This window comes from Vanessa tameamea, chromosome 8 (assembly GCF_037043105.1).
Source record: "Vanessa tameamea isolate UH-Manoa-2023 chromosome 8, ilVanTame1 primary haplotype, whole genome shotgun sequence".
Taxonomy (NCBI): domain Eukaryota; kingdom Metazoa; phylum Arthropoda; class Insecta; order Lepidoptera; family Nymphalidae; genus Vanessa; species Vanessa tameamea.
The window spans coordinates 1,797,410-1,821,940 of NC_087316.1; the positions used below are offsets into that span (position 1 = coordinate 1,797,410).

Genomic DNA, 24,531 nt, shown 5'->3' on the forward strand with positions numbered 1-24,531 from the left:
TGCTTGCATGCATAGAGCTTGACTTTTTTGGATTTAATAAAATCAAAAACATAAATAAGTTTAAACGATAAAATAAAACATCAATTGATGCATGAATTCAATTTTTACAGTAACCTTATATCAATTGCTATATTTTTATTTATAAAAATACATATTAATGGAATCGACTTTACTGTTTCTTTCTATATTTCAGAAGTTGTCATTCTAATGAAAATATTTCGTGGTATTGTATAATTTTCAATGACATAACTTATTAATTTTTCCCACCTCTATATATATATATATAATAAATTCTTTTTTTACACGTACGTAAATATTTTTTTACGATTTACTTTCATTTTTATTTTAGCAATGACATTACTATGTAATTGAAGTCAAATAAATTTAGTTTGACATATGTCAGTTATCACAATCAGTAGACTGTTACTTTGACTGATAAACGCCCGCCGCCCGCGCTTCATTACAGGAGTGTATATTTTAGATCATATACAACAGGAAATATAAACTCCTATTAAAGCTTTTCTGCTCATAACATAACTTTAGTCTTGTTTTAACCAGTGTGAGGGTTTGAAGCCCTTGTGTTTTTGAAGTGTAAACTTTTTTCATATAATATCAAGGTGAGGGATAAATGGTTCATGCCTAATTTATAGTTTAAATAGTTTAAAAAAAATTAGAGCTAAAATGCGTTTGTTTTACTGATCTTTAGAATATATTGTAATTATATTTTAGTTATTTTTTTCTTTTAGAATAATGGAAGACTTAAGTTTTATACCGGATCTCCCGAGCGGGCCCCTAGATGTATATAGGAATGGAGCTTCGTTCAACTGGAAGCGACTTAAATTGGCCCTTGAAGGAGACATTGATTTATTGAAACTGAAGGTAAGACATTCATGTGTATTTAGAAAAAATATATATTTTATTTTATTTTAAATAACAATTAATAATACACCTGACTTTCGACATGATCTCGCACATGTCGTAATAATAAAAAGTAACCCATTTCATAATAAACAATAATATTTAACGAAATATTTAGTATAAAAATTATGTTTAGTATTTATATTGAAATTATTACCCAGATCATTCTTTATCTGATTTAGTTTATAAGGTTTGTAGGGGTTATTTTTTAAAATCCTTAACGGTATAAAAAAAAAACAAATATTGTAAATTATTGCTGGTGAATTTATGGCTTCAAAGGAATGCTTATAATATATTTTATTTATAATTTTTGAAACAATAAAGCCAGTCTGATTGGCCACATATTAAGATTTTTTTTTTAGTAACAACATTTATCAACTGACTGAATTACAAGTTTTATTTTCTAATCTATTCCATTATTTTAAAAAATATAAAATATCTTATAATAAAAGGGATTGTTTGAGATATGAGAAAAACATTTAAATTAATATGTATATAATGTACTTTATTCAATAGGTTCATACAATCACCGCTCAAACATCATTTTACAATATAAATTAAACTTAAAAATAGTATTGGTACAAAACATAGATTCTACCGACAAGAACAGTCAAGAAACTCAGTAGTTACTCCTTTTCATCAATCATATAAATATAGCAAATATAATTACTTATTTTGATATATTCTGTATCAAAAAATAATAGTTCCAAGCTTGACAGGTATAATAAGTATCATCTATATAATTTTTTACAGAATAATCTACCTTATTTGTTTCAATAATAGCTTATAATATAGAAATATTCCTGGACCATATATATAATTAATAATGACCCGTCAAAGGTCCTTATTTCATATTCAGTTGTTGGTATTGTGTGACTATTTGAATGAATATCTTGAATAAGATATTTTTATTTTTGTAATTAACTTAAACATCTAGTCTAAAAAAATTATATGCCCAATGTTTTTTTTTAAAAAAAAACAATCTTTAGTTCCTTTGATTAATGTAACACTTTAATTAGTGTAAAGTCAATAAAAGGTCCCATAAGTGTCCATTTCCTAGTCAAAATGCCTATGATAAGCTCTAAGGTTTTTAGGTGTGCTGAATTACTCAAACAACATCAAATAAGGCAGTGAAATAATACCCTAAGATAAGGAAGTAAATTTAATATTCGTGACCATAAAAATGCAAATATTTACTCGATTATTTTTTTGCGCCAACTCCTTTAATTTATGCTTAATGTCCGATAATAGATTCGTAATTTGTGTTATATTATAATGTTTACTTTATGAATATATAACTTATTTTTTTACTTGGATATGACATATAATATAACAAAATATTTTATTATAATATATACTGATGTAATTTATTCTATAATAAAATTGTATTTTATTCAATTATTTTGTGTCATTCAAACATTTCTAGTACAAATGACGCCAAAACAACTATAAGTTATGAGCCGCTTAGTGTTGTAAAAGTCGAAATCCCCTTTACTCCTTGGGTTATTGTCGTGGTCTATTCTACATAAGCGTTACGCTTACTGTAGGGTTAAATAGGAATATTTGTTTACAGGCATTGCTATTATTCTTTATCATTTCGTTTTGGTTTCAATAAAACTATTTGTTGGCATATAAGAACGCAACCTTATTTGTTTATTAGTCGACAACTTTTATTTTATTTCTTTTTCTTAATCGGTGATTGACATGTAAGCTTGTAGCCTTTTGTACTAATAATATACGTACGTTGCATTTTTCTAAGTAATCGTTTATTTATTTCCACCTGAATATCAACACTATTGTTTTTTTTTTTCAAAAGTACAAAATATGGCGTACGCTAGAAAAGGATCCTCTCTTTGCTCATCACCCTGTTACACCTCCACTGGAAGAACAGAAGAGAATAACTCAGTTGCAATTAAAGAAGATCAACGAATACAAATTCATTCCCAAGGAAATGTTCAACGCGAGTTATAGCAAACGGGTAAGTAAAAATGAATTAACTGAATATTTGAGGTCGATTTAAAAGGAAAATCTTATTTTTACATAACATGGAATTGCCCGTATTGTCGATCTGTTGAGGTAAACGTGTGCGTATGAATGTGGAGATGACACACGGTTGAAATCCCATACAACATTAAGTCATAAAGAGATTTCTGATTCGTCAATTTAAGATCTATCATTTTGTGTTTGGTTTTAAATCTGGTTTATAAGCTGTGGTTACGTGCTCTTTTTTAAATTATACAAACTTAAAAATACGATACTAATTGTAGCTCAAATAATAAATTATATGTTTCGTATAAGATCTATGTTATTGTACATATTTAATAACATACACGATAAAAATGTTTTAAATTTAAAAAAAAAAATATATTTTGAGTCCAATTTCAAATATTTCGTCCTACTATACTGTACTTAGATAGATTACATACATACATACAATACTTCTTACCGATAACCTTTTTCTAGACAGATGTGAGATTTCATGGAGTAATTTAACATTAACAGCCTGTAAATTTATCACTGCTTGGCTAAGGCCTCCTCCTCTTTGAGGAGAAGTTTTTGGAGCATATTCCACCACGCTGCTCCAATGCGGGTTGGTGGATACACATATGGCAGAATTTCTTTGAAATTAGACACATGCTGGTTTCCTAACGATGCATGCCGAGTACGAGATGAATTATAAACACAAATTAAGCACATGAAAATTCAATGGTACTTGCCTGGGTTTGAACCCGCAATCATCGGTTAAGATGCACGCGTTCTAACCACTGTGCCATCTCGGCTCTCACTAATTAAAACAGTATGCTATTCGGAATTTTTTTTTTTGCTAAATTCATCGTTGCTAAAGTAAATTAATTCTAAATCAATCTTTGTCATAATCAAACTGAATTTTCGATTAAAAACTTTATTAAAATTTATTACCGACTGAGGTTATATACATGAAGTTCCCTTGCAATGAGTTTCTATTTGGTTCTCGGTCGCCATTTCCTTTTAAAAACTTTTACCAGTTACTGAACGGTATCACTAGCTAGACAGGTTCATGACTTTCTTGAGACACAAATTGTACGCAAGACTTAAAATAAACATAATTTTATTATGGTTTTGCAAACAATCTTGCAAACACTCACTTTTTATTTTTAATATAACACGTTACTTTTGACACAAAACGAGACTAGTGGTAACTTCCAATATGGTCCAATTGCTCAGGATTGTATCTGAGTTTCTCTGTTTTTTTTTTAAGTTCCCCGTGGTATTTATAGTGTTGAGCTATTGGGGCCAGTTAATTTCTTATTGGCAAAGTATCAATCCTAATGTGAAGTTGAGCGGTGTTCTCATCCCAAGCGAATACGTCCAGCAGTGAGATCACGTATTGGCTGTTACTTGTATTGTATCCATCATTCCTTTCTTGATATATTCTACTGCCCAATAGCAGTATTGAGTGCTGTTGTGTTCCGGCTTAAAGCGTGAGTGAGCCAGTGTAACATGCACCAGGGACGTAACATCTTGGTTACCAAGGTTGGTGACGCATTGGCGATGTAAGAAACGGTAAATATTATTTAAAGTGCCAATGTATATATGTGGTGGTGACCACGTACCATCAGGACCAAGTAGCATTTACCTACTCATAGAAAAATATATATTTATGTTTTCCTGCTTTAATTTATGTTTTTTTTTTAGACACGGACAATAATGACAATAAACGAGGCGGTCCAATCCCTAAATCCAAGTGTTTCTGTGAAGATGGCCATCGGTATATACCTGTTCTCAAACGCACTCCTCTCATTGGGGACAGAGAGACACCTGAAGTTTTACGAAGCGACGATAAAGCATAGAGAGGTAACTGTTTTTCTCTATTTACAGTAAAATGACGCACATAGCGTGTTATATATCTATGTATTTATTTTATATAATTCATGTTATTCACTAATTAAAAACATAATTTGCAAAATAATATATTAAATTAAATGTATTTGGCACTACGTTCTATATGTGTCCATAATCAATTCATTTATAAGATTTTTCTTTACTCATTAATTTATTGTAGGTGGTAATGATAACTTGATATCCTCTATTAAAATAAATATATTTAGTTTAGTAATGTGGTATCGCGGGCTTAAATCCAATCGCTACTATCGCTAAGTTAACAGATGATTTCACGTTAAATTTTATTTCCTTTTACGAATAGTAAACTAAAAAATTGTCAGCTATGCAATTTAATTCCTGTATTTATTTCGTTAATAATTATTCGATACGATTTGCGCCATTGATGACGCACAAAACGTCGCAAGTGCCAACGACTAGACAAAATTCCAACTCATATTTATATATAAAATAAATAAATATTGGACAACATCACATACCTACATTATATCTGATCCCAATGTAAGAAGCTAAAGCACTTGTGTTATGGAAAATCAGAAGTAACGACGGTACCACATACATTACATTACACATACACATAGAAAACTAATGAACTTTTTCTACATCGACTCGGCCGGGAATCAAACCCGGGACCTCGGAGTGGCATACCCATGAAAACCGGTGTACATACAACTCGACCACGACGGTCGTCAATCCTCAATTATCCTTATATGTATAGAATACGAATAAAAACAAACATTAATTCTTATATCTATATAAGGTTACAAATAATTATTTGTATAGAATAGAAGAGTTCACTATTAACTGTTCATAATCGAAGGAAAAAACGTGATTAACTCCTACGATAATTATATTATTGAGGTAGACATAATTATGTTGTAGGGAAATTTGTTTTTAAGTTTCCAAGACGTAGTCTCGTAGGGAAAACCGCAATTATCCTCAGGGATGTTGATTTCGTTACAAATAAGATCTATTTGTATGCAGGAAAATAACATACATATTTATAGTGTAAATAGTTCTCCCCCCCCATGTCACGCGCTGTGAGGTGTTAGTTACCTTATGTAATTTGTATCCCTGACAACTTTTATATACAAAATTTCATGATCATCGGTTGAGTAGTTAGACGTGAAAACGTAACTATAAACAAACACATTTTATTTATAATATGTGAAAATAAGATATTTAATAATTATTGTTGTAAATATAAAAGCAATAGGTACCTACTGTATTGATGGGTTTCTGTGGCTTTGAATGGTGAGTCAGTGTAATTATAGGCACGGATGCGCGAAGGATTTGGTCTACATAATTGTCTGCATACAGGTGTGAGGAATAGTTAATACATTTTAACAATGCAAGTGTCTATCGGTAGCTGTGACCGTGACTCGACCGACTCGAATTACAAAAAAAATGCCGTTTTTTTTATGATCCTAATACCCGTGTTTTACCACAGAGTGTTTTCAATTCAGAGAGGCTAGCGATCTGCACAGAACATATGATAATGCATACGTGTGTGCACGCAAACACAGGTGCACTCTGTTTTTCGAGTTTTTTCTTTTTTTTGAGTGAAAGAAAGAAAGAGGATTAGGAAAAGGGCTCTAGCGCAGGATGGCTTGAAGTACTTTCGAAGACACGAGAGTTTAAAAACAAACTGACAGAATCTATATTAATATTATAAGTGTGAAAGTACCTCTGTCTGTCTGGCTGTCTGTTTGTCGCTCTTTCACTGCCAAACCAATGAACCGAATTTGACGAAATTTGGTATGAAGCAAACTTGAACTCCAAGGAAGGCCATAGGCTACTTTTTTTGCCGAACACGTGACAACCAACCCCTAAAAAGCGAGCGAAGCCGCGGGCGACAACTAGTACCTAAAATTTTTATGTTTGGTCAATCCTCTGTATAAACTTTATGATCAGCTTTCTAAGCCACTAGACCAAGAGGGCAATTAAGCCCTTATTATATTAAAGATTTATATCCATGGGGTTACATTTTGCGTAAACCCGAGAAAAAAAAGCAGCAAAACTCACCTCTTTACTTTATAATTCACATTTGTTTCGATAATATATGTTTATCTAATAAGTATATTTGATTATACTTTTGTATTCAGTCATATTTTTTACCTAGCAAGGATTAACTGGATTGAGACTTTGGGTGATAAAAGTCACTTATATCATCCAATCCTAGATATAAATATAAGAAAGTTAGTATGTCTTTAAACAGTCCCTGATCACCACGCAAAGGTCATTTCGTGTTTAGAAACTCGTAAAAAACGTAAATACTTATCCCAGATTCAAAATAGTGCACGGAGTGTTTATATCGAGGATGTGAATTGTAAACATTGTCGACCAAGCTGCAATAAAATTATTTTGGGGACTACATACAGTGCGAGGAACAGTTTAATTAATATACATATACATAACATATACGTGTATAAAATATCTGTCACAATTACACAACAATAAGCTGTTATGAATTTATGTTCCAAAAAATTAACGATACTTTTAAGTTTTCGGGGTAAGGCTTGAAGCTTTCTGGTAGGGCAGGGCCATACTCTTTTCTGTACAATATTTTTTTGGTAAAGAACTCGTGTCACAAGATATATTTAAATCTTTATGTATAACTATCACCGGTTCGAAATGGAGATTCTATTGAAAATAACTGACATCTTAAATCAGTGTAACCGATTCTACTTTTCCATTTATTTATAAATATGAATTTAATCTATTAATTATCACTCCAAACGTTTGCTGGGATTACGTTAGATTTAATACAAAGGTTGGTCGAAGCGAAGAACTGAGTCATTAGATAACTCTGACCTCCACAGATATTAGCAAGTTTCGCGCTGACGGAGATCGCGCACGGGTCGGACGCGCGGCTCATGCGCACGACCGCCACGTACGACCCCTCCACCAAGGAGTTCGTCGTGCACACGCCAGACTTCGAGGCGGCTAAATGCTGGGTTGGTAATCTAGGTAAAACTACGTGTGATTTTTTTTAATTTATCTATTTATATATATTTGATGAGACTACCAAAGTAACAAATGATGTAAGTTTTTATTAATTTTAGTCTTATGTTTTACTTTATTCTACAATTTATCTGACCTCGTGACCTTGAGAATCTCTAAATATGTACAAAGAAGTTCGATAAGCTAAGTTTGACATTTGATATAGTTCCGATATTTTGCACGATTCCGTTGTAAAACTTGGTTATAATTATATAGTAAATATAAATTAAATAAACACAGCTAAATCTATATATATATATCGGAGGAGCAGGAAGCCGAACAGGTGGGTTCGGGGATTGATCCGACATTTGGAAGACTATGTGTGCGTGCAATTGAGATATTCACAAAATAAAACGTATTTAATATCGTCTAATCACTGGATTAATTGATTCAATAGTGGTATTCGGGGTTTTGACTTATTTTGAAAAAATCTAAAAAACTTGATAACTCAAAAATGGTTCACCTTTGCATCATGCATATGGGGGTTAAAATTATTGCAAATAGTCACCCCCATCACCTCCTAACGGGAATACGTCGAATTACCAATAACCATGTATAATAATTATAAATTTATTTGGTTTGGTACGAATAAACTATTTTAAATCATTTATCGACTATAACATTCAGAATTGCATCTATCAAAGTTAAGGTCACCTTTAGGTACAGTTTTAGGTCAAACGGTAAATAATAGATTGTTTTAATTTTAACAATGAATTATATAAAACCTTAACCTTAAAACGTTGTCATGAAAAAGATTCGGCTTTTATATTTGTTTCTACGACATTAATAGTTCTGTCTAATATATAGACTCGTTGGTCTCGTGGCTGACTTGTTACGTAGCAGAGGCTTGGAGTATAGGGTTGAATTCCCGGTCCAAAACTCAAAACTCAAAATTCCTTTATCCAACATAGAAGCATTACACTTGATTATTGATGGTCAAATTAAATACTACCACCGGTTCCGAAAAAGGAACACCCTGACCTGAGAAGAACCGACGAAAGAAACTCAGCGGGTCTTTTTTTTTGTCAAATTAATTAGATACATAATTGTATGTGATTAGAAACAGCCAGGATCGTTTCATTATCCGGGTGGGATTTTGTCTACCAGTTCGTTGTTTGTGTTTAAAACTGGTTTCTTTTACCACAAAACATTTTATGTTCAATTAAATTTGTAGATGTTTGTTGAGTCTTTAATTTGCGACAATAACTCGTGTTTCTGCTTTCGAGAAAATCTCTTCAATCGCAATCTTGTCAGTATTTGCACATTTACCTCAGGATGTAAAGCTGTTCGTCTTCAGCCGAAACTCTTTAACTCTTTCCGTTCGCATTGAATCGCCACCCGCATGAATGTTTAACGATTTTCCCATCTAATTAATTATCATTATTTCAATTTATATTATCATTTAAAACTCAAATCGTTAAAATTGGTTGTGTTTAAAATAATATTTTATTCAATAATTCAAATAACCTTAAACTCATCAAACTTTGACGCAATGTCTGATTTAATTTGCCTGTGTGCGAGTATTTATATACGATAGTATATACGTTTGTGTTTTTTTTGGCTTTGCATTTTACGAACGATTAATAGTGCAGTATTCAAACTAATTTAATCCAATATCATAATGAACACATTGATTAAATTTTATTTAGAAATATTGTTTCATAATAATAAGTACGAGAGGAGATGTTTGTTGGTCTTATTAAGTTCCTCTTAATAGGTATTTAAGGGTGCCATCAGAATAGCGGAACGACCACCAACTAAATTGTATGCAAACTAATTTAAATTTTGTTTTATAAAATACCAAAGTAAACGTCTTTAAATAATAACAAAAAAATGAGAGTGTCGTGGGACCGTGGTGGGGACGAAGTTGCTCTGTAGCTTTATTGTATATGAAATAAAAATAGACACAACTATATTATTTAGCATTTAGGAACAATTAAGTAAAGAACAAATTCGTTCCAATAAAACGATATTGTATCTTTTGTTTGTTTTATGACATAGCGTATAAATAAACTGAAATCATATTTTTATCACGTCATCGCGATCTGTATCACGGTAAAGGTCTTCGTTATATCATTCCGTTTCACGTACCGACGCTATTAATATAATGTGTGTAGATTATTATGACTTTCAGTTTCAGTAGCGATTTAATCCACATAGAATGCGCATGGGATTATAAAATAGTGGCTCACATTATATCTGTCTATCGTTTAATAAGTTAACAAATAACCATTTCCTTACATCGCCAATGCGTTACCAACCATAGGAAATAAGATGTTATGTCCCTTGTGCCTGTAGCCACTGCCTCACTCGCCTTTCATACCGAAACATAATTACGTATATGTGGGTTGGTTGGTATATAAAATTAGTGTGTTGTTCCTATCCAGACGGTACAAATATGTAATATCTCGAAATAATTCCGAATGCAAAAATTTCAATTGTCTTTTTTATTTTAAAGACTAAATGTCAATTTATTGTGGTTTTTGGATAGGATACGATTAGGCGTTATTACTTAAAAAGTTTGAGAAATAAATTGCTCTAAAATTACTATAATACTATAATTTTACTTATTATTTTCTGATACTTATTTGTAAACATCAGAATGTTTACCTAAACTTAAACGAATTTAAATAAACGATACATACGATACACACCGACGTGGTCGGAAAGTGTCTTCAGACATAAGACCTATTATTTACAATATATGTATATATTTTTGTAACTCTTGTAGTTTACTCAGCGTGAGTACCTTGTAACGACTTGAAGACAAAACATTAAAATAATCGACTGCCATCAAAATAAATATAAATGAATTATATACAAGGAGCATCCTGGAGCCATCATCTAAATAATGTTGAAAACCGTATCAAAATCCAACTCGTAGTTTAGCAGGAATGCAACAGACGTACGTATGTAAAAATTAAAGTTCTTTACTATTAAAAGATTATTGTTATCTTTATGAATTCAAAATCGTTTTCGATCGTTTGTATTTTTATCACGAAATAGTGGCGTTTGTCACTATGAACGATGGCATTAGGTGTACATTATATTACTAATGCGTTATCAATCTTAGGAAAGATAACCTGACGATAAGGAACTAATGTTCCATTCGTTTCCGCCTTACGATTATCTTTGCACAACCTGTATTTAATAATAAATATCCAAATTGTTATGTATGCAATTTACAAATACGTGTTAATATGGTTTGAGACGATTATTTTAATTTAAGACCTCTCCTCCACTGTGTGTGTGTGTAAAAGGAAAGCGGTATGATTGTCAAATCTAGGTTACATTACATACAGACGTAACCAAATGTTTTTTCTCGAATAAAAACGAACATAAAAGCGATTCAATGACCGTGAGTGACATTGATTGGTCAGTGAGTGTGACCATTGTCTAAAAACGTTAGGACACGTTTATATTAGCATTTACCACTAGAATAACTGACCATTTTAATTACTAAAATAATTAATATATAATTATTAGGGTGTCCCTTATATGACTATAAAATTTTTTTTTTGGATTTCGAAATGTATACCCTCTATTTTTTTATAAATGCTAAAACATACTCAAATATGAAATTTCATCTTTTTAACATGATCGCAACCCGTGCGGACCAAGCTACAAAGTTTATTAAAAGTCATTTATTTACCTGATAGTTTTGTCCGCTATAAAACTAACATAAATATATATCAAACTATATACAAATACAACAAATGAAGTGAATAAGAATTAAAATAAAATAAGATAAACATTATTCTTTAGTTAAAAACATAAAATTAACTGATCTATAATGAAGTTTTTTCCAGTCTGCATACAAACTTTTATGTTCCTGGACACAGTACAACAAGAATTGTTTTTACTCTATTCCAACTGAAATAATTCCGTTAAAATCTTGCATTAATTTGACCGCCCTTTCAGCAGTGTCATTTACAATGATCAAACGACTTATTCTTCTTTTAGTTTCCAAAAAAGTAGCATTACCATTCCAAGAAGAAAACTGTCGTCGATCTGTAGTCGAGAAAGAAATTGTTTGCTCTTTTCCGAAACAAAATCATCTAGTGTTTAAAAGAAAAAACAATTTAAATAACAAAAATAAATACATCAAGTAATGTAAAAAAAAAACGCACAAAAAATTAGCTTATCTAACAATTTTTAGGTCAGTTCTTCCTTGGTTGAAACTTAGCGTTTGCCAAAATCTGAGTTTTTATCCGTGTTTAAGTGGGCAATCACTTTCATCTGTTATTATCTTCATCATTAAAAAATGGTTCAGTGACTGCCTCTTCACATAAATACCATGAGTGATGGCTAAATTTGCTTATATAAACTTTATAATTTTTTACATTAATTTTCATACTCTTTAAGCGCCTTTAATAAGCAAACATTTCGGATAGGAGCTTTAGTCGCCTTAGTGCATTCGAGCCAAGGTTTAACAAAATAAATCAAAATGATTCTTCTATTTTATTCTTTATTCAAGTAGGTACATAATAGCACTTTTGAGTCGTCGTGCTGCCACTGGTTCGGAAAGTAGAGTTTGGGTCCATAGATGTTATGTCCCTTGTGCCTGTAATTACACTGGTTCCTTCACCATTTAAACCAGAACACAACAATGCTTGTATTGTTGTTCGACGGTAGAACGAAAGGACGTACAATAGCTGCAACTTATGAGAAGTTTTACTTTTGGTTAAATGTATACTAATATGTAACAAAATTGAAATGGTTTTTGTGAGTTCAGCTCTCTAACAGTCCCGAGCTATCTTTACAATCTTTCTAAATCTACTTTCAGGTAGAACATGTACCCATACCCTACTGTTCGCGCAGCTGATCACACCAGATGGCACCAACCACGGGCTTCACGGATTCGTCGTGCCTATCCGAAACCCGGACACCTTGGAAACGTATCCTGGTCTCACTGTTGGCGATATGGGGGAGAAGATTGGCGTCAATGGCATTGACAACGGGTGAGTTTATTTCGATGGACGATATCATTTTTATAATAATCATAGTTTTGTAATGTCTTAGTTGGTATTTCCCGTATTTCATTGATTGGCTATGATTGTTCGTGGTACTAATAGTACATCACAATATCCTCATTATCTTTTCTTGGCCACTCCTTCTGAAATTTAACCAGGACCTTGAGATCTGCACTCTCAAAAGTTAGCTACTAGACCAAATATGTAATCATAGTATGAAACGTTTTTTGTTCTATTAACTTTGACTATAAATATTTGCCATGACGCATGACAAGGTTAAACACAATATATCGCTTTATCTTATCGCTAATGGATTGTCACAATCTCAAAAATGTTATGATTCATAATCGATGGTGTCGTGATAGCGAAATACGATAACAATACTCGTGTCCTTGACCCCCATTTAAGGATAACAATTTCAATTTTAATTTTAATTTTTTTCTTTGTTTTAGTTTTAAGTTATTTGTAAAATTAGAAAGTGTTACTTATTTATTAAAACTTAAACCAAAGTAGTCGATGTACTGAAGATACGGATGTATGAGAGGAACTTAATTCGCGGAGACCTTTGTTAAACTTTAATTCAAGTAAAGATATAAAATTGATTAAATAATGACAAGAGTACAATTTTTACTTTAATATATTTTACAAATAATCAAATATTTAATTAATAACTCAATATAATAATGTATATGTATATATATACTCATATGTATACATAGTACGTTTTCACTAATTGCCTTATCAACGTACAAGTTACGATACTTTAATATAAGGATTAACCATTTTGATTTGAAATAGGATAACTTATTTATTGATATTGGTTATATATAACATCACGCGACTGACGAGCGCGGAACGACACATAATCCTCGTAACAGATAACAAATAATTACATCGGTACATTATATCTGAAGATTACTCGGCTTTGTCTAAGGTTAGGTATCCCACATATTCTACAACCCATACAGTATTGTTGTGTTCCGGTTTGAGGGATATGAATGAGCCAGTGTACAGGGGATATGATATAACAGCTTACGTCCCAGGGTTGGAGTTGTATTGACGATGCACGGAATGGTTCTTGAAGTCTCAATGTCTGAGTGGTCGTTTCCACTTACTATTAGGGAGTCCCGTTTGTCAGTCTACCTACTTGTGTACAAAAGTGTCAATGTTAAGAAAATCGGTTGATTTTATTTCGTGTGAAAATTCGAATCAATAAAATGTTATTACGATTTTTTTTTTAATCACTGCGACTATAACGTTTTTATGATTCAAGGTCATCGAGTAATTAATATTGCGATAATATATGACAACGCTATTTCGCAAATTATATTTAATTGAGTAAAAGTTAAAGGTCTCGTATGTTATAAATCATTATAATTATATTACATATTATATATCATGATATAACGTAAACATTAATTTACTCGTATGATGTACATTTTAATTAATATTACAGATGTTCCTCGTCAAATTACCTTTTCTCAGATATGCGTCGAAATAATTTTTATTCGAAATAAAAATATGTACACTAAATGCAGCATTAGCATTTTTTTTTTAGCATTAGCAGCCTGTAAATTTCCCACTGCTGGGTTAAAGGCCTCCTCTCCCTTTGAGGAGAAGGTTTGGAGCATATTCCACCACGCTGCTCCAATGCGGGTTGGCGGAATACACATGTGGCTGAATTTCGTTGAAATTAGACATGCAGGTTTCCTCACGATGTTTTCCTTCACCGCCGAGCACGAGATGAATTATAAACACAAATTAAGCACATGAAAATTCAGTGGTGCCTGCCTGGGTTTGAACCCGAAATCATTGGTTAAGATGCACGCGTTCTAACCACTGGGCCATCTCGGCTCGACTAAATGCAGACTAAAATAAAAGGCGGAGGGAGCGCACAGAACATTATAATAAAGCAATAAAAGCGAATACAAACTTAAAAGCGAATTTTCGATAGTGTGTGTAGTGATAAATACAAAGATCTTAGTTGATAAAAATAGAATATTTTTTTGTCGTCTCGTTTAAATTTCGATCATGTTTCCGTTCTAGGTTTTTATATTATCTAAATTTTATATAATCTAAATGTGTTGGAAGAAAACGAGGAAAACTTTCTTCAGAAGAGGAAACTCGTATCTAGTTATGAGATATTTGATTATTATTTATTTTTTCAGATTCATAATGTTCAACAACTACAGAATACCGCGGGAAAATCTCCTCAACAGAACGGCGGATGTCACCGAAGATGGCACCTACGAGAGCTCCTTCTCGGAGCCGTCCAGGATACTCGGAGCGGCGTTGGAGAATTTATCAGCAGGTATTTTCTTATAAATCTTCGTATTCCTAGAAAAAAAAAATTAACGATATTTTTTAAAATTTCGTACGCATTATTAACGCCCGACTTTTTCCAACGTCGGTGGCGCAGGTCGCATCGGCATCATGCAGGAGAGCTGCCAGTCGCTGGCCAGCGCCGTGAGCATCGCGGTGCGCTACGCCGCCACGCGCACGCAGTTCGGCGAGCGCGGCCGCGAGACGCCGCTCATCGAGTACCCGCTGCACGTGCGTACCGACCTCGCCCCTACACAGACATGACACACTCACACCGTTTCTTTACTAGCTGTCTCACCGGAATTAGCATCTTAGTGTACCGATTTATTTATTTATTCATAGGTACACAAACAGAACAAACATTAAAATTACGGACTTACACAATTTTGAGCTAGATTACATTCCTAAGCATGTGTACACGGCATGCTCATAACGATTATATATCAATGCAGTCTGGTGCGATTTTATATAATAATCAAAAATTCCAATCGAGGAAAAAGAAACGAGCATTAAATTTACATATTCTATGATATTTGCTAAAATCACTGCTATATAAAGCACTACAGACGATTTCTAATTGGATATTTATTTATTTATAATTTAACCTTTTTTCGTTTGGTTAAGTAATTGCTTATATGTATTTTAATTTCACTTCCATAGTTCAGTAGATATTAAAAATGTCATTTCTTCACGGATGCCATAATGAATATGATATTTACATTCCATTTAAGATTTCGAGCAATTATATCACGTCAATTTAATTCCACCTCAATGCTTGTATGTTAGAACGCCGACTAAGGGCACTTTATTAAATTTATTTATAATAATAAATTAGACACAAACTGTTAGTTTAATGATTACATTTAAAAATTACATTTGAAATACATTAAAATGTGTTTCTCTCGATTTATCTCAATGCTTGTTTTAAAATTTCACAAAAAATATTCAAAGATATTTGTAATAGAATAAAACAAGTCACCGTTTGGGTATTGTTGCAGCAATGGCGTCTGTTCGGTCACGTCGCTGCGGCGGTTATCTACCGGTTGTATATCGGTAAATTCACATACGTGTACCTGAATATGGTGGAGAAATCGAACGCCGGACACCGAGTGGATAATTTGGTGAGTTTGACATTTGAATAAAGAATCGCAATTTACTGCATACTATCCAAAATTTGCAAACGGTTTTGATTTTGTATTCGCTTTTGTTGCTTCACTATAATGTTCCGCGCGCTCTATCTACCTATTATTAAATATCCCGTTTCAAATACTTATAGTAATAATATGTTTGTTTAAATACACTATATTGTATATGATTCAGTTTGTTTCAACGGTGTAACGGTGATACAATTTTTGTGCAGAGCGAGGCGGTGTCGGAGATCCACGCCATGGTGTCGAGCAGCAAGCCGCTGCTGACGTGGGGCGCCCTGCGAGCCGCGCAACAGGCACGGGAGGCCTGCGGCGGGCACGGGTACCTCAAGGTACGCGCCGAGTGGTAAACGGGCCCTGGGTGATATTGCACGACATTACACCTCAGTAAAGTTACCATAAGTTCAGAACGTAGTTTTGTCATACTCAACGATACTAGTGAGGATGGCTATTCGATGCAAACCGCGAGCTCGATTTAATGAATATAAGATCGAAGCTGATGACACTACAGCGTCAGTAGAACGCTCGGCTCTAACGCGCGCGCCTTGCAGAGCTCCAACCTGGGCGACATCCGCAGCAACCACGAGCCCACGGTGACGTACGAGGGCGACAACAACGTGCTGTCGCAGCAGGCCGGCAACTGGCTGCTCCGCCAGTACGAGGCGGCGCGCGCGGGCGCCGACGTGGACGCGCCGCTGGCGTCCGTGGCCTTCCTGCGCGACCTGCCGCGCCTGCGCGCCGCCGCCTTCCGCGCCGCGCGCACCGCCGACCTCAAGACGCCCGACTGTACGAGCCCTTTGCGCTTTCGCCTATTTAAATCAATACTAGGCGTGGATTACGATCTGACCGTAACTTTTAAATGCACGCAAACCGACGTCCCGTATATGTAATTATATAGGGAAAAGAGAGAAACATAAATTCTTCAAAATATCGTAGCATTTTTTTTATGAAAATGTTTAATTTTGTTTTTAAAATAAAATGATTAAATAGATTGCTATAATATTCCGTTTGTCCACAGTTATAATTTCGACCTACAGATGGCTTCTGTGCTGGTTATTGAAGCACACTCATGAAAAGAATGAGGCGGAACTCGCCAAGGGGCTCACTAAAGTCCAGGCGAGGAACAACTGTCAGGTGTACCGGTGGAAAAATCTCACCAAAGTGTATGCGGAGTATCTCTCCCTCATATTCTCCTTGGAAGCCATAGAGACGAAGGAGAAAGAATTACAGCCGGTGCTGATGAAACTGTTCTGTCTCTATGGGCTATGGTGCCTCGATGATAGCTTGGTGGAGTTGTACCAGGGGGGATACTCCAAGGGGGAGGAAATGGCGAGATTAATCAGGGACGCTGTGTTGGAGCTTTGTTCGGAAGTGAAAGGAGACATCGTTAGTGTAGTTGACTCGCTTGCGCCGCCGGACTTCGTTCTCAACTCCGCTTTGGGAAAAAGTGATGGAAAAGTGAGTTTTAACATGACATTTTTAAGAACGTGACATCAGTTAGAGATCTAAGATATTGTCTGATTAATTTCTCGAGTCTGAGTAATGAAGTATCTTTGCCTGTCTGTCACGCTTTCGCAGCCAAACCACTGAACCAAATTTGAAGAAATTTAGTAAAAAATAAGATTAAATTTAATGGCGATCCATAGGCGAGCGAAGCTGCGAGCGTTTACTAGTATAATTTATATCTAGAAATAGCTATAAAGTATAAACAAACTCGCTGCTCAAGTATGGATATGTTAAAATTGCATAGTGGCATATATTTATTTTCCATTATTTGCTTCACTGTAACTTACATGCGTGTTCTTATCGGAGAGCTAACTTCAATCTGGCCAACTAACAAGTATAATAAACCTATTGTTATACTTTCCTGTCCCTTGAGTTTTGTCTGAGTCCTCTTTTCCATTTGTAAGTCAGTATTGTAACGTGAGTAACATGTGGTGTTTTAATATCTGGTAATTACTTTCAGTTGTACCAGAATCTCCAGAAAGCATTCTTCAGTCAGCCCGGTGTCTTCGAGCGAACGCCGTGGTGGCGGGACGTCGTACCTTCCTCTAAACTGTAAGAATAATGTATATAAGTATATCTAGAACCATAGATTTTGGACACAAAAATAATATTTTGTATAGAGAAAAAAAACTATTTCCCCCTGTATCTTAAATACTAGATAGAAAAATTGATTTCGTTTATTTTTATATAATATTTATACTTTACCGAAGGTATGTTATTTTTTATATTTGATTATTTTTATTACCTCGAAGTTTTTTTTTTGTATGACTTTTTTTAAAACATTTGAGAATCTTTCATGTACATAATTCCCCAGCGCAGAGAAAGAAAGGCATAGGCCCTAAAAACCTTCTATTGGAAAATGAATTTTAAAATAAAGTTAATAAGTTTCCCAAAATTATCGTTTTGGCGGCTTAGCCTCTTACTTTCCCGTGTCGATATGATGCTGTGGCGTAGTACTTTGGACGTACTTTTTAACACATTCTAATAACATATCATGTAGAAATTTTATGATATGTCTAGCTTGTGTAAGTCTTATTTTTATTGAATATCTCATAAACTATTTTAAAATTTTGGCTGTTTTTGTTATGTTATAGTTTTTGATGATAATTGTAAGAAGAAACAAAATCTACTTTATTAAAGGCCAAAGTTGTAAAGTAATAATGAAATTTGTGTCATGTAAGTTGTCAATGCGTATTTTAAGTGTTATCCCATGAACTCGCTGCGATTATTTTTATTTCTTAAGTTTACTGGTTTAAGCCTATCAAAACAGTTGATCATGACAATGAAACCAACGCATACAGCCATTACTATATTTTGTGTTGCCATGTAATATAGAAGAAGTTCTAGCGTAACCATGGAAATATTTACAAATATATTTGGTAATCGCGTCGAAAATTAAAGTATTTAAAAAAATCTTAAATATATACACAAACATTAAAGATATGTATTTTTTATTACTTACGATCGTCGTCACAAATAACATAATTATGTTAAACAATACATATTAGCCATAAATTACATCACATATTAAAGTGGACTATGATCCACCAAGTGTATGGTGTATTTGATAAGATGATTGCAAGCTGTGACATTGAAAAATAAAGTTGCCAAATACTAGAAAATAAATACGAAGTCTTCCCTAAAAATTTCAATAAATAAACTAAACCGGAACACTTAATAATATTCTATTAAATTAATAATTGATTAAAATTGTTATGTCACAGGAATGTCATTAATTTAATTTTAACTAATTGTGATAGAGGTGTGGTGTAGAGTCTTTTGTATATGTCTGTGTGTGATGTTATTTATGGCTGGTCTGTTTGAGTGAGATTTAAATATATCTCATTAATCGAATATCAACTAATAGGTTTCATTATATTCATAAAACATTCAAATGTTACCGTTCTAGAGTATTAAGTTAAATTTATGGCGTTTAAATGTATCAGAGATAGTGAATTACATTAACTAGCATTGAAATATTTTTGTTTAAGTAATAAGAATATCTCTTGTTCTATTTTTAATCTATAACTTTAGTATTGTAAGGCTGTGGTAGGACCTGCTAGATTTTCTATACAATCTCTACAAGTTTCGTTGTTTAGTTCCTTACGTACAAACATTGTAAAGGAATGGACAAACACCATAGACAAGTTTAATATATGATGTAAAAGAATATATGTTTTTTCAAAGTACAGTGGATTTCGGGTATAACGACGATGAAGGGACCACTGTTATTTCGTCGATACATCCGGATGTCGTTACAGGCAAAGGCAAAAAGATACAGACACACACATAGTTATTTATTGATACATTTAAAAAATTGTGTAATATTACTTTGCTTCAATTCATTTTTCTGTGCTAGCACACATAGCTGTAGGGTGTATTCTATTTTCATTACGCCTTCAATGTCTATAGTATCCTTTCCATCACCAAATAGACAATATCTTTTGAGCCTTGTCACAGCACATAACACATCCTCAGTTGTAAGAATCTCACCTTCCTTGCCATCTTCTTCTTCCTCCTCATTTTCCTCATCTTGCGTCGTAGGTGATGTAACAACAGTTTCAACAATTTCATTATCAGTCAAATTGCTAGTGGTGATAAGCTGACTGTCAATATTGACATATGTTTCCCAATCCGCAACACTGGTTCCGCTTGACGATGTTGTCAGCTGTACCAATGGTATCGTATCGTATGTATGGTATCATCGTTAGAATCGTCGTCAATTGTTGTGATAACCGAAGATTTACAGAACCCAGCGTGTAGAAAACACTTTTTGGTCGTATCAGGAGTCACTCGAGCCCATGCCGTAGTTATCATCTCAGTAGCATCTAAAAGATTCACGGAAAATGAGCCTGCCGCATTTTCAATGTCGTTCATCATTTTCTGTACTTTGAGGGTTTTAATTATCCCTTATCAATAGGTTGAATCACCGATGTTGTGTTTGGTGGTAAAAATGCCAGTTTTATGTTGGTCAAATTTTCGATTTTAGGATGAGCTGGGCAATTGTCAATAAATAAAATGAACTTCTTTTTTTTATTTCTTAACTGGTAGTCCCATTTTCGTAGAACGTTTTCGAAAATATCTGAAGTCATCCAGGTCTTTTTATTTGGTTGGTCGTCAACTGGTAAAGATTTAACATTTTTGAAACACCTGGGTTTTTTTGCCTTGCCTATGACTAATAATTTTCTTTTTTCCCCTGCCATGCTTGATGCAACAAGCACGGTAATTCTATCTTTTGATAATTTTCCACCTACGCACTTTTCTCCTTTAAATTTCAATGTTCTTTCAGGCGTTAGCTTAAAAAACAAACCTGTCTCGTCTGCGTTCCATATTTGGCTATTATATATAATTACCGAGCTAATATCTATAAACAAAAGATAAGAAAGCTCTTTCGTGACTTTGGCGGCCGACTGCGGTCGCAACATCTGCATGGGATTTCCAAGAATTTATTACAAACTATTCAATAAAAACAGTCGCTACGCCCGAACTTGACGTTACATCCAAAGTCGCTATAGCCATATGTTTGTACATACTATAGTATGCTTTAATTCTAGGGACTTAGATTTAACGTCACTATAGACGAATGGTCGCTGTAACCAAGGTCGTAATAAATGAAATCCACTGTATATAAGAATCTATATTTTTAAACAACAATTAAATTTTGTGGTGCAATTAAATTTAAAAACTAGAAGAGAAGTACTTTTAAAAAAAAGTTTATTATAAATCATTAATATATAACCAGGATAGCATTTTGATTACGAGTGGATTTTAAGTAATACTTTTTGGTTATTTAAATTCAACCAAAGGCCACTTTTTCAAGTGATAAACGATGTTCCAATATATCCCGTGATCGGTGAACAGAGTGGTCTCTCATATTTTTTCCTTAACAAGAGACTTGAACAGTTACTACAGAACAGAATATTTACATTTTTTTTTAATAAATTAACTATTCAAAGAATATTAAAGTTACTAAATAGTTTATTTTGTATTACTTTTAAACTGATACTATGTGGATATCAAACCGATTTCATGTCTCATGTAATGTTCAGTGCATTTAAAATATTTTTAATAGAATAAAATTAAAAGTGAGTGTAATGGATTTAAGTTGTACATGGAATTGTATGACGAAACCGCTACATACAATCGCCTTTTAACTTCATACAGACAGGGTACAAAACAATATTATTGAATATTTACAAATGTGGTATTTATTCGCATCGCGTTTTTTATTGCATGTTTTTTCTCACCCCCGTTATGAGAATTGATGCTTGTTTTAAAAGGAATGAATTCTGTGCCGTGCCCATTTCTATATGATAACATTAAACTGTTGCAAATAATTATATTATTACTGTCGTCAATAAGAATTCTATGTAGTTATAATAAAAATATTGCAAATTATGTTAATATTAAATAGCCAAATATAAACAACAAAACTTAGTAGAATTTATTTAAGTGATGGGTCCGGTTCAGTGCATTTAGTGCGAGTTTCAAACATAAGTATTGTATTCCTTATACAATTTCTTTGTTTTACAAATATTATAGTTTATGTGGAACCGGCACTATTGGCACTGAATATCATTCGATAAATTTAAATTTATAATTTAATTAAAAAGTTTGTGTTCAATTAACTATGTCTTATGAAATTGCTATAATCTATGTTAGTTTTATTCGGTCAATGAAATTTGATATTTGTGTTAATTTGAAAAGTTCAAAATGGTAGTGGACCCGTTGTTGTTATAATATATTGTTGATTTATTAATATGTCATTTATTAGTCGATAAATAAATATTACATTCTTATAGTATAAAATTAAAATTTAATCGATTTTAAATATATTTTTTAATTCGAATTGTATAAATATATCTATAAGAATATATTATACAATCTAATCTATACGATTACATATTATTTTAATTTTATATCGTTTATGTTTCTTTGTAGCGATAATCACTCGAAAGTGCCTTCCTCTGTGTAAAATGTAGTTATGAGTTGTTATCATAGATGTAATTATTGTTCTAGAAGCTTTGACTTCGGAAATAAATGTCTTAAATAAAATTTTGTTTTATTTACTCATCTCCAACTGGTAGATTAACTTGATATTCATGTTGTTAGATGTTGTAATACCTTAACTTAATACCTTATACACAATAGTTACACCAGGGTTAAAGTGAAAATTAGTATATGGGTATTTTTAACTATAAATAAAAAAAGATGTAATTCAAAAACATTTATTAACGTGTAGAAATTTTAGTACATTTTGTACAATCAGAAATTTTGTGCTGCATCTATATATGTGATCCGGCTACTAACGACTAACTCTCCTAGTCCAATCTACGCAGTTAAGTGAATAGTTTTTCTTGTTAAGCATTTTTTAACTCTACGTTCTCAAATGAAATGTATATATATGTATACTAAATTGTAATGTTACAAGCAACAAATGTGCAAAATTCAACTCAATCTGTTTTATTGGTTCAATTAAGTTGCAAAAGATCCAAACATGCAGTAAAGATACGTTAAATGAAAACTTGTGAAAACATTGTTGACTCAGACACTGTTTATGAACAGTTGCGCACTTCGGCGGCTAAAGGCCTCTTTGCAGTGTTGCATTGAGAAAAAAAGTTGTTAAACGTATATAAGTATTAGGTGAGCTTTTTTAAATATACGTTTTGCGTAGGTCCTCCTTGCCTTAGGGGGCCCTGGTGCATCAGTACCGTCTTGCCTTAAATTACTCACTGCTTATGAATAATCAACATGTATTTGGAAAAACACTTAACTAGTACAAATAGTTACGAACAGATTATAAGGGCGTATCAATTAATGTTGCCACAATAGTTTGCCATTTTTGTTTGGACATGCCCACAATCAAGACCGCGTAATTTACAAGTTACGAGCAAGTTAGCTAATATGTTAACGGCTATTGTTTTAATTATATTATGGTATTTGTCCAACAACCGAACTTTTGGGAATGACAACCTAAAAATTTTCCTCGTCAACTGAGACTGGTATGACTTAACTGCGTAAACTGATTTCACAAAAGTGCATTACAATAGTGATACTTGTGTAGCCGCAAATTGTGTGTAGTAGCAAATATTTTAAAGATCAAAAAATTTTAATGTGAAAAGCGTTTCATAGTTTTTTTTTTTTTATTATACGAGGCTTGTATGTCCTTATTCTATTTTTATCTTTCATCTTGTTTATTATGCATTGCATAACTATAACAAAATTATACAATACTAGTATAACTTGTCAAAATTAAACAAACCGCACTTAAAATATAGTTGAAATAAAATATAGGACAATAAACTGTGTTTAATGTAATGTAATTGTTGTTTTTTAATAAATATATTAGTCCTGTCAAGGGTTATTTTTCGAGTTAGTTTATTAATTAATAATGTTTAAAGTTTAATTCTAACGAAAATATTTATAGAAAATCACATTTTATTTTAATACAATCCCAGTTCCATTTTTAGTAAATATTATTAAATGTCTACAGACAACCTAAAAACAATACATTCTGTATTACTTCACGTTTTAGCGCTAAATATTTTGACAGATTATTAATTAATTTTATAACTACAACTAGTATACAAAATAAATGCTAATTCTATATAAGTATCAACCATTTTACAGTCTTCCGCATTACGTGCTCGACTCGGGCTTAGAAATTAAAGAAGGCACAATTTAAATAAATTCCTTGAATAGTTTTATGGGTGAATTCGACCAAATAGACCAGTTTAGTTAGTCTCTTTAAATATCATATCAAACTATAGACAATTCCAACC

The 24,531-nt window shown here is 32.8% G+C and overlaps 1 protein-coding gene across 1 annotated transcript; it reads left to right on the forward strand.

Moving 5' to 3' along the window:
* Positions 1-422: 422 nt before the first annotated feature.
* On the forward strand, positions 423-22,802 carry LOC113396320 (peroxisomal acyl-coenzyme A oxidase 3). Its single transcript, XM_026634221.2, has 13 exons — positions 423-617; positions 747-879; positions 2,735-2,896; positions 4,594-4,752; positions 7,620-7,767; positions 12,587-12,761; positions 14,942-15,084; positions 15,193-15,326; positions 16,094-16,216; positions 16,456-16,575; positions 16,795-17,029; positions 17,262-17,701; positions 18,210-22,802. Exons 2-13 carry the CDS (start codon positions 751-753, stop codon positions 18,303-18,305), a joined length of 2,064 nt encoding a protein of 687 aa, XP_026490006.2. The 5' UTR covers positions 423-617; positions 747-750; the 3' UTR covers positions 18,306-22,802.
* Positions 22,803-24,531: the final 1,729 nt, after the last annotated feature.

Coding starts and splice junctions, on each gene's coding strand:
- LOC113396320 (XM_026634221.2), top strand. CDS start 751: ATGGAAGACTTAAGTTTTATACCGGATCTCCCGAGCGGGCCCCTAGAT. Junction 4,753..7,619: donor CGACGATAAAGCATAGAGAG/GTAACTGTTTTT, acceptor TGACCTCCACAG/ATATTAGCAAGTTTCGCGCT. Junction 17,702..18,209: donor TGGGAAAAAGTGATGGAAAA/GTGAGTTTTAAC, acceptor AATTACTTTCAG/TTGTACCAGAATCTCCAGAA.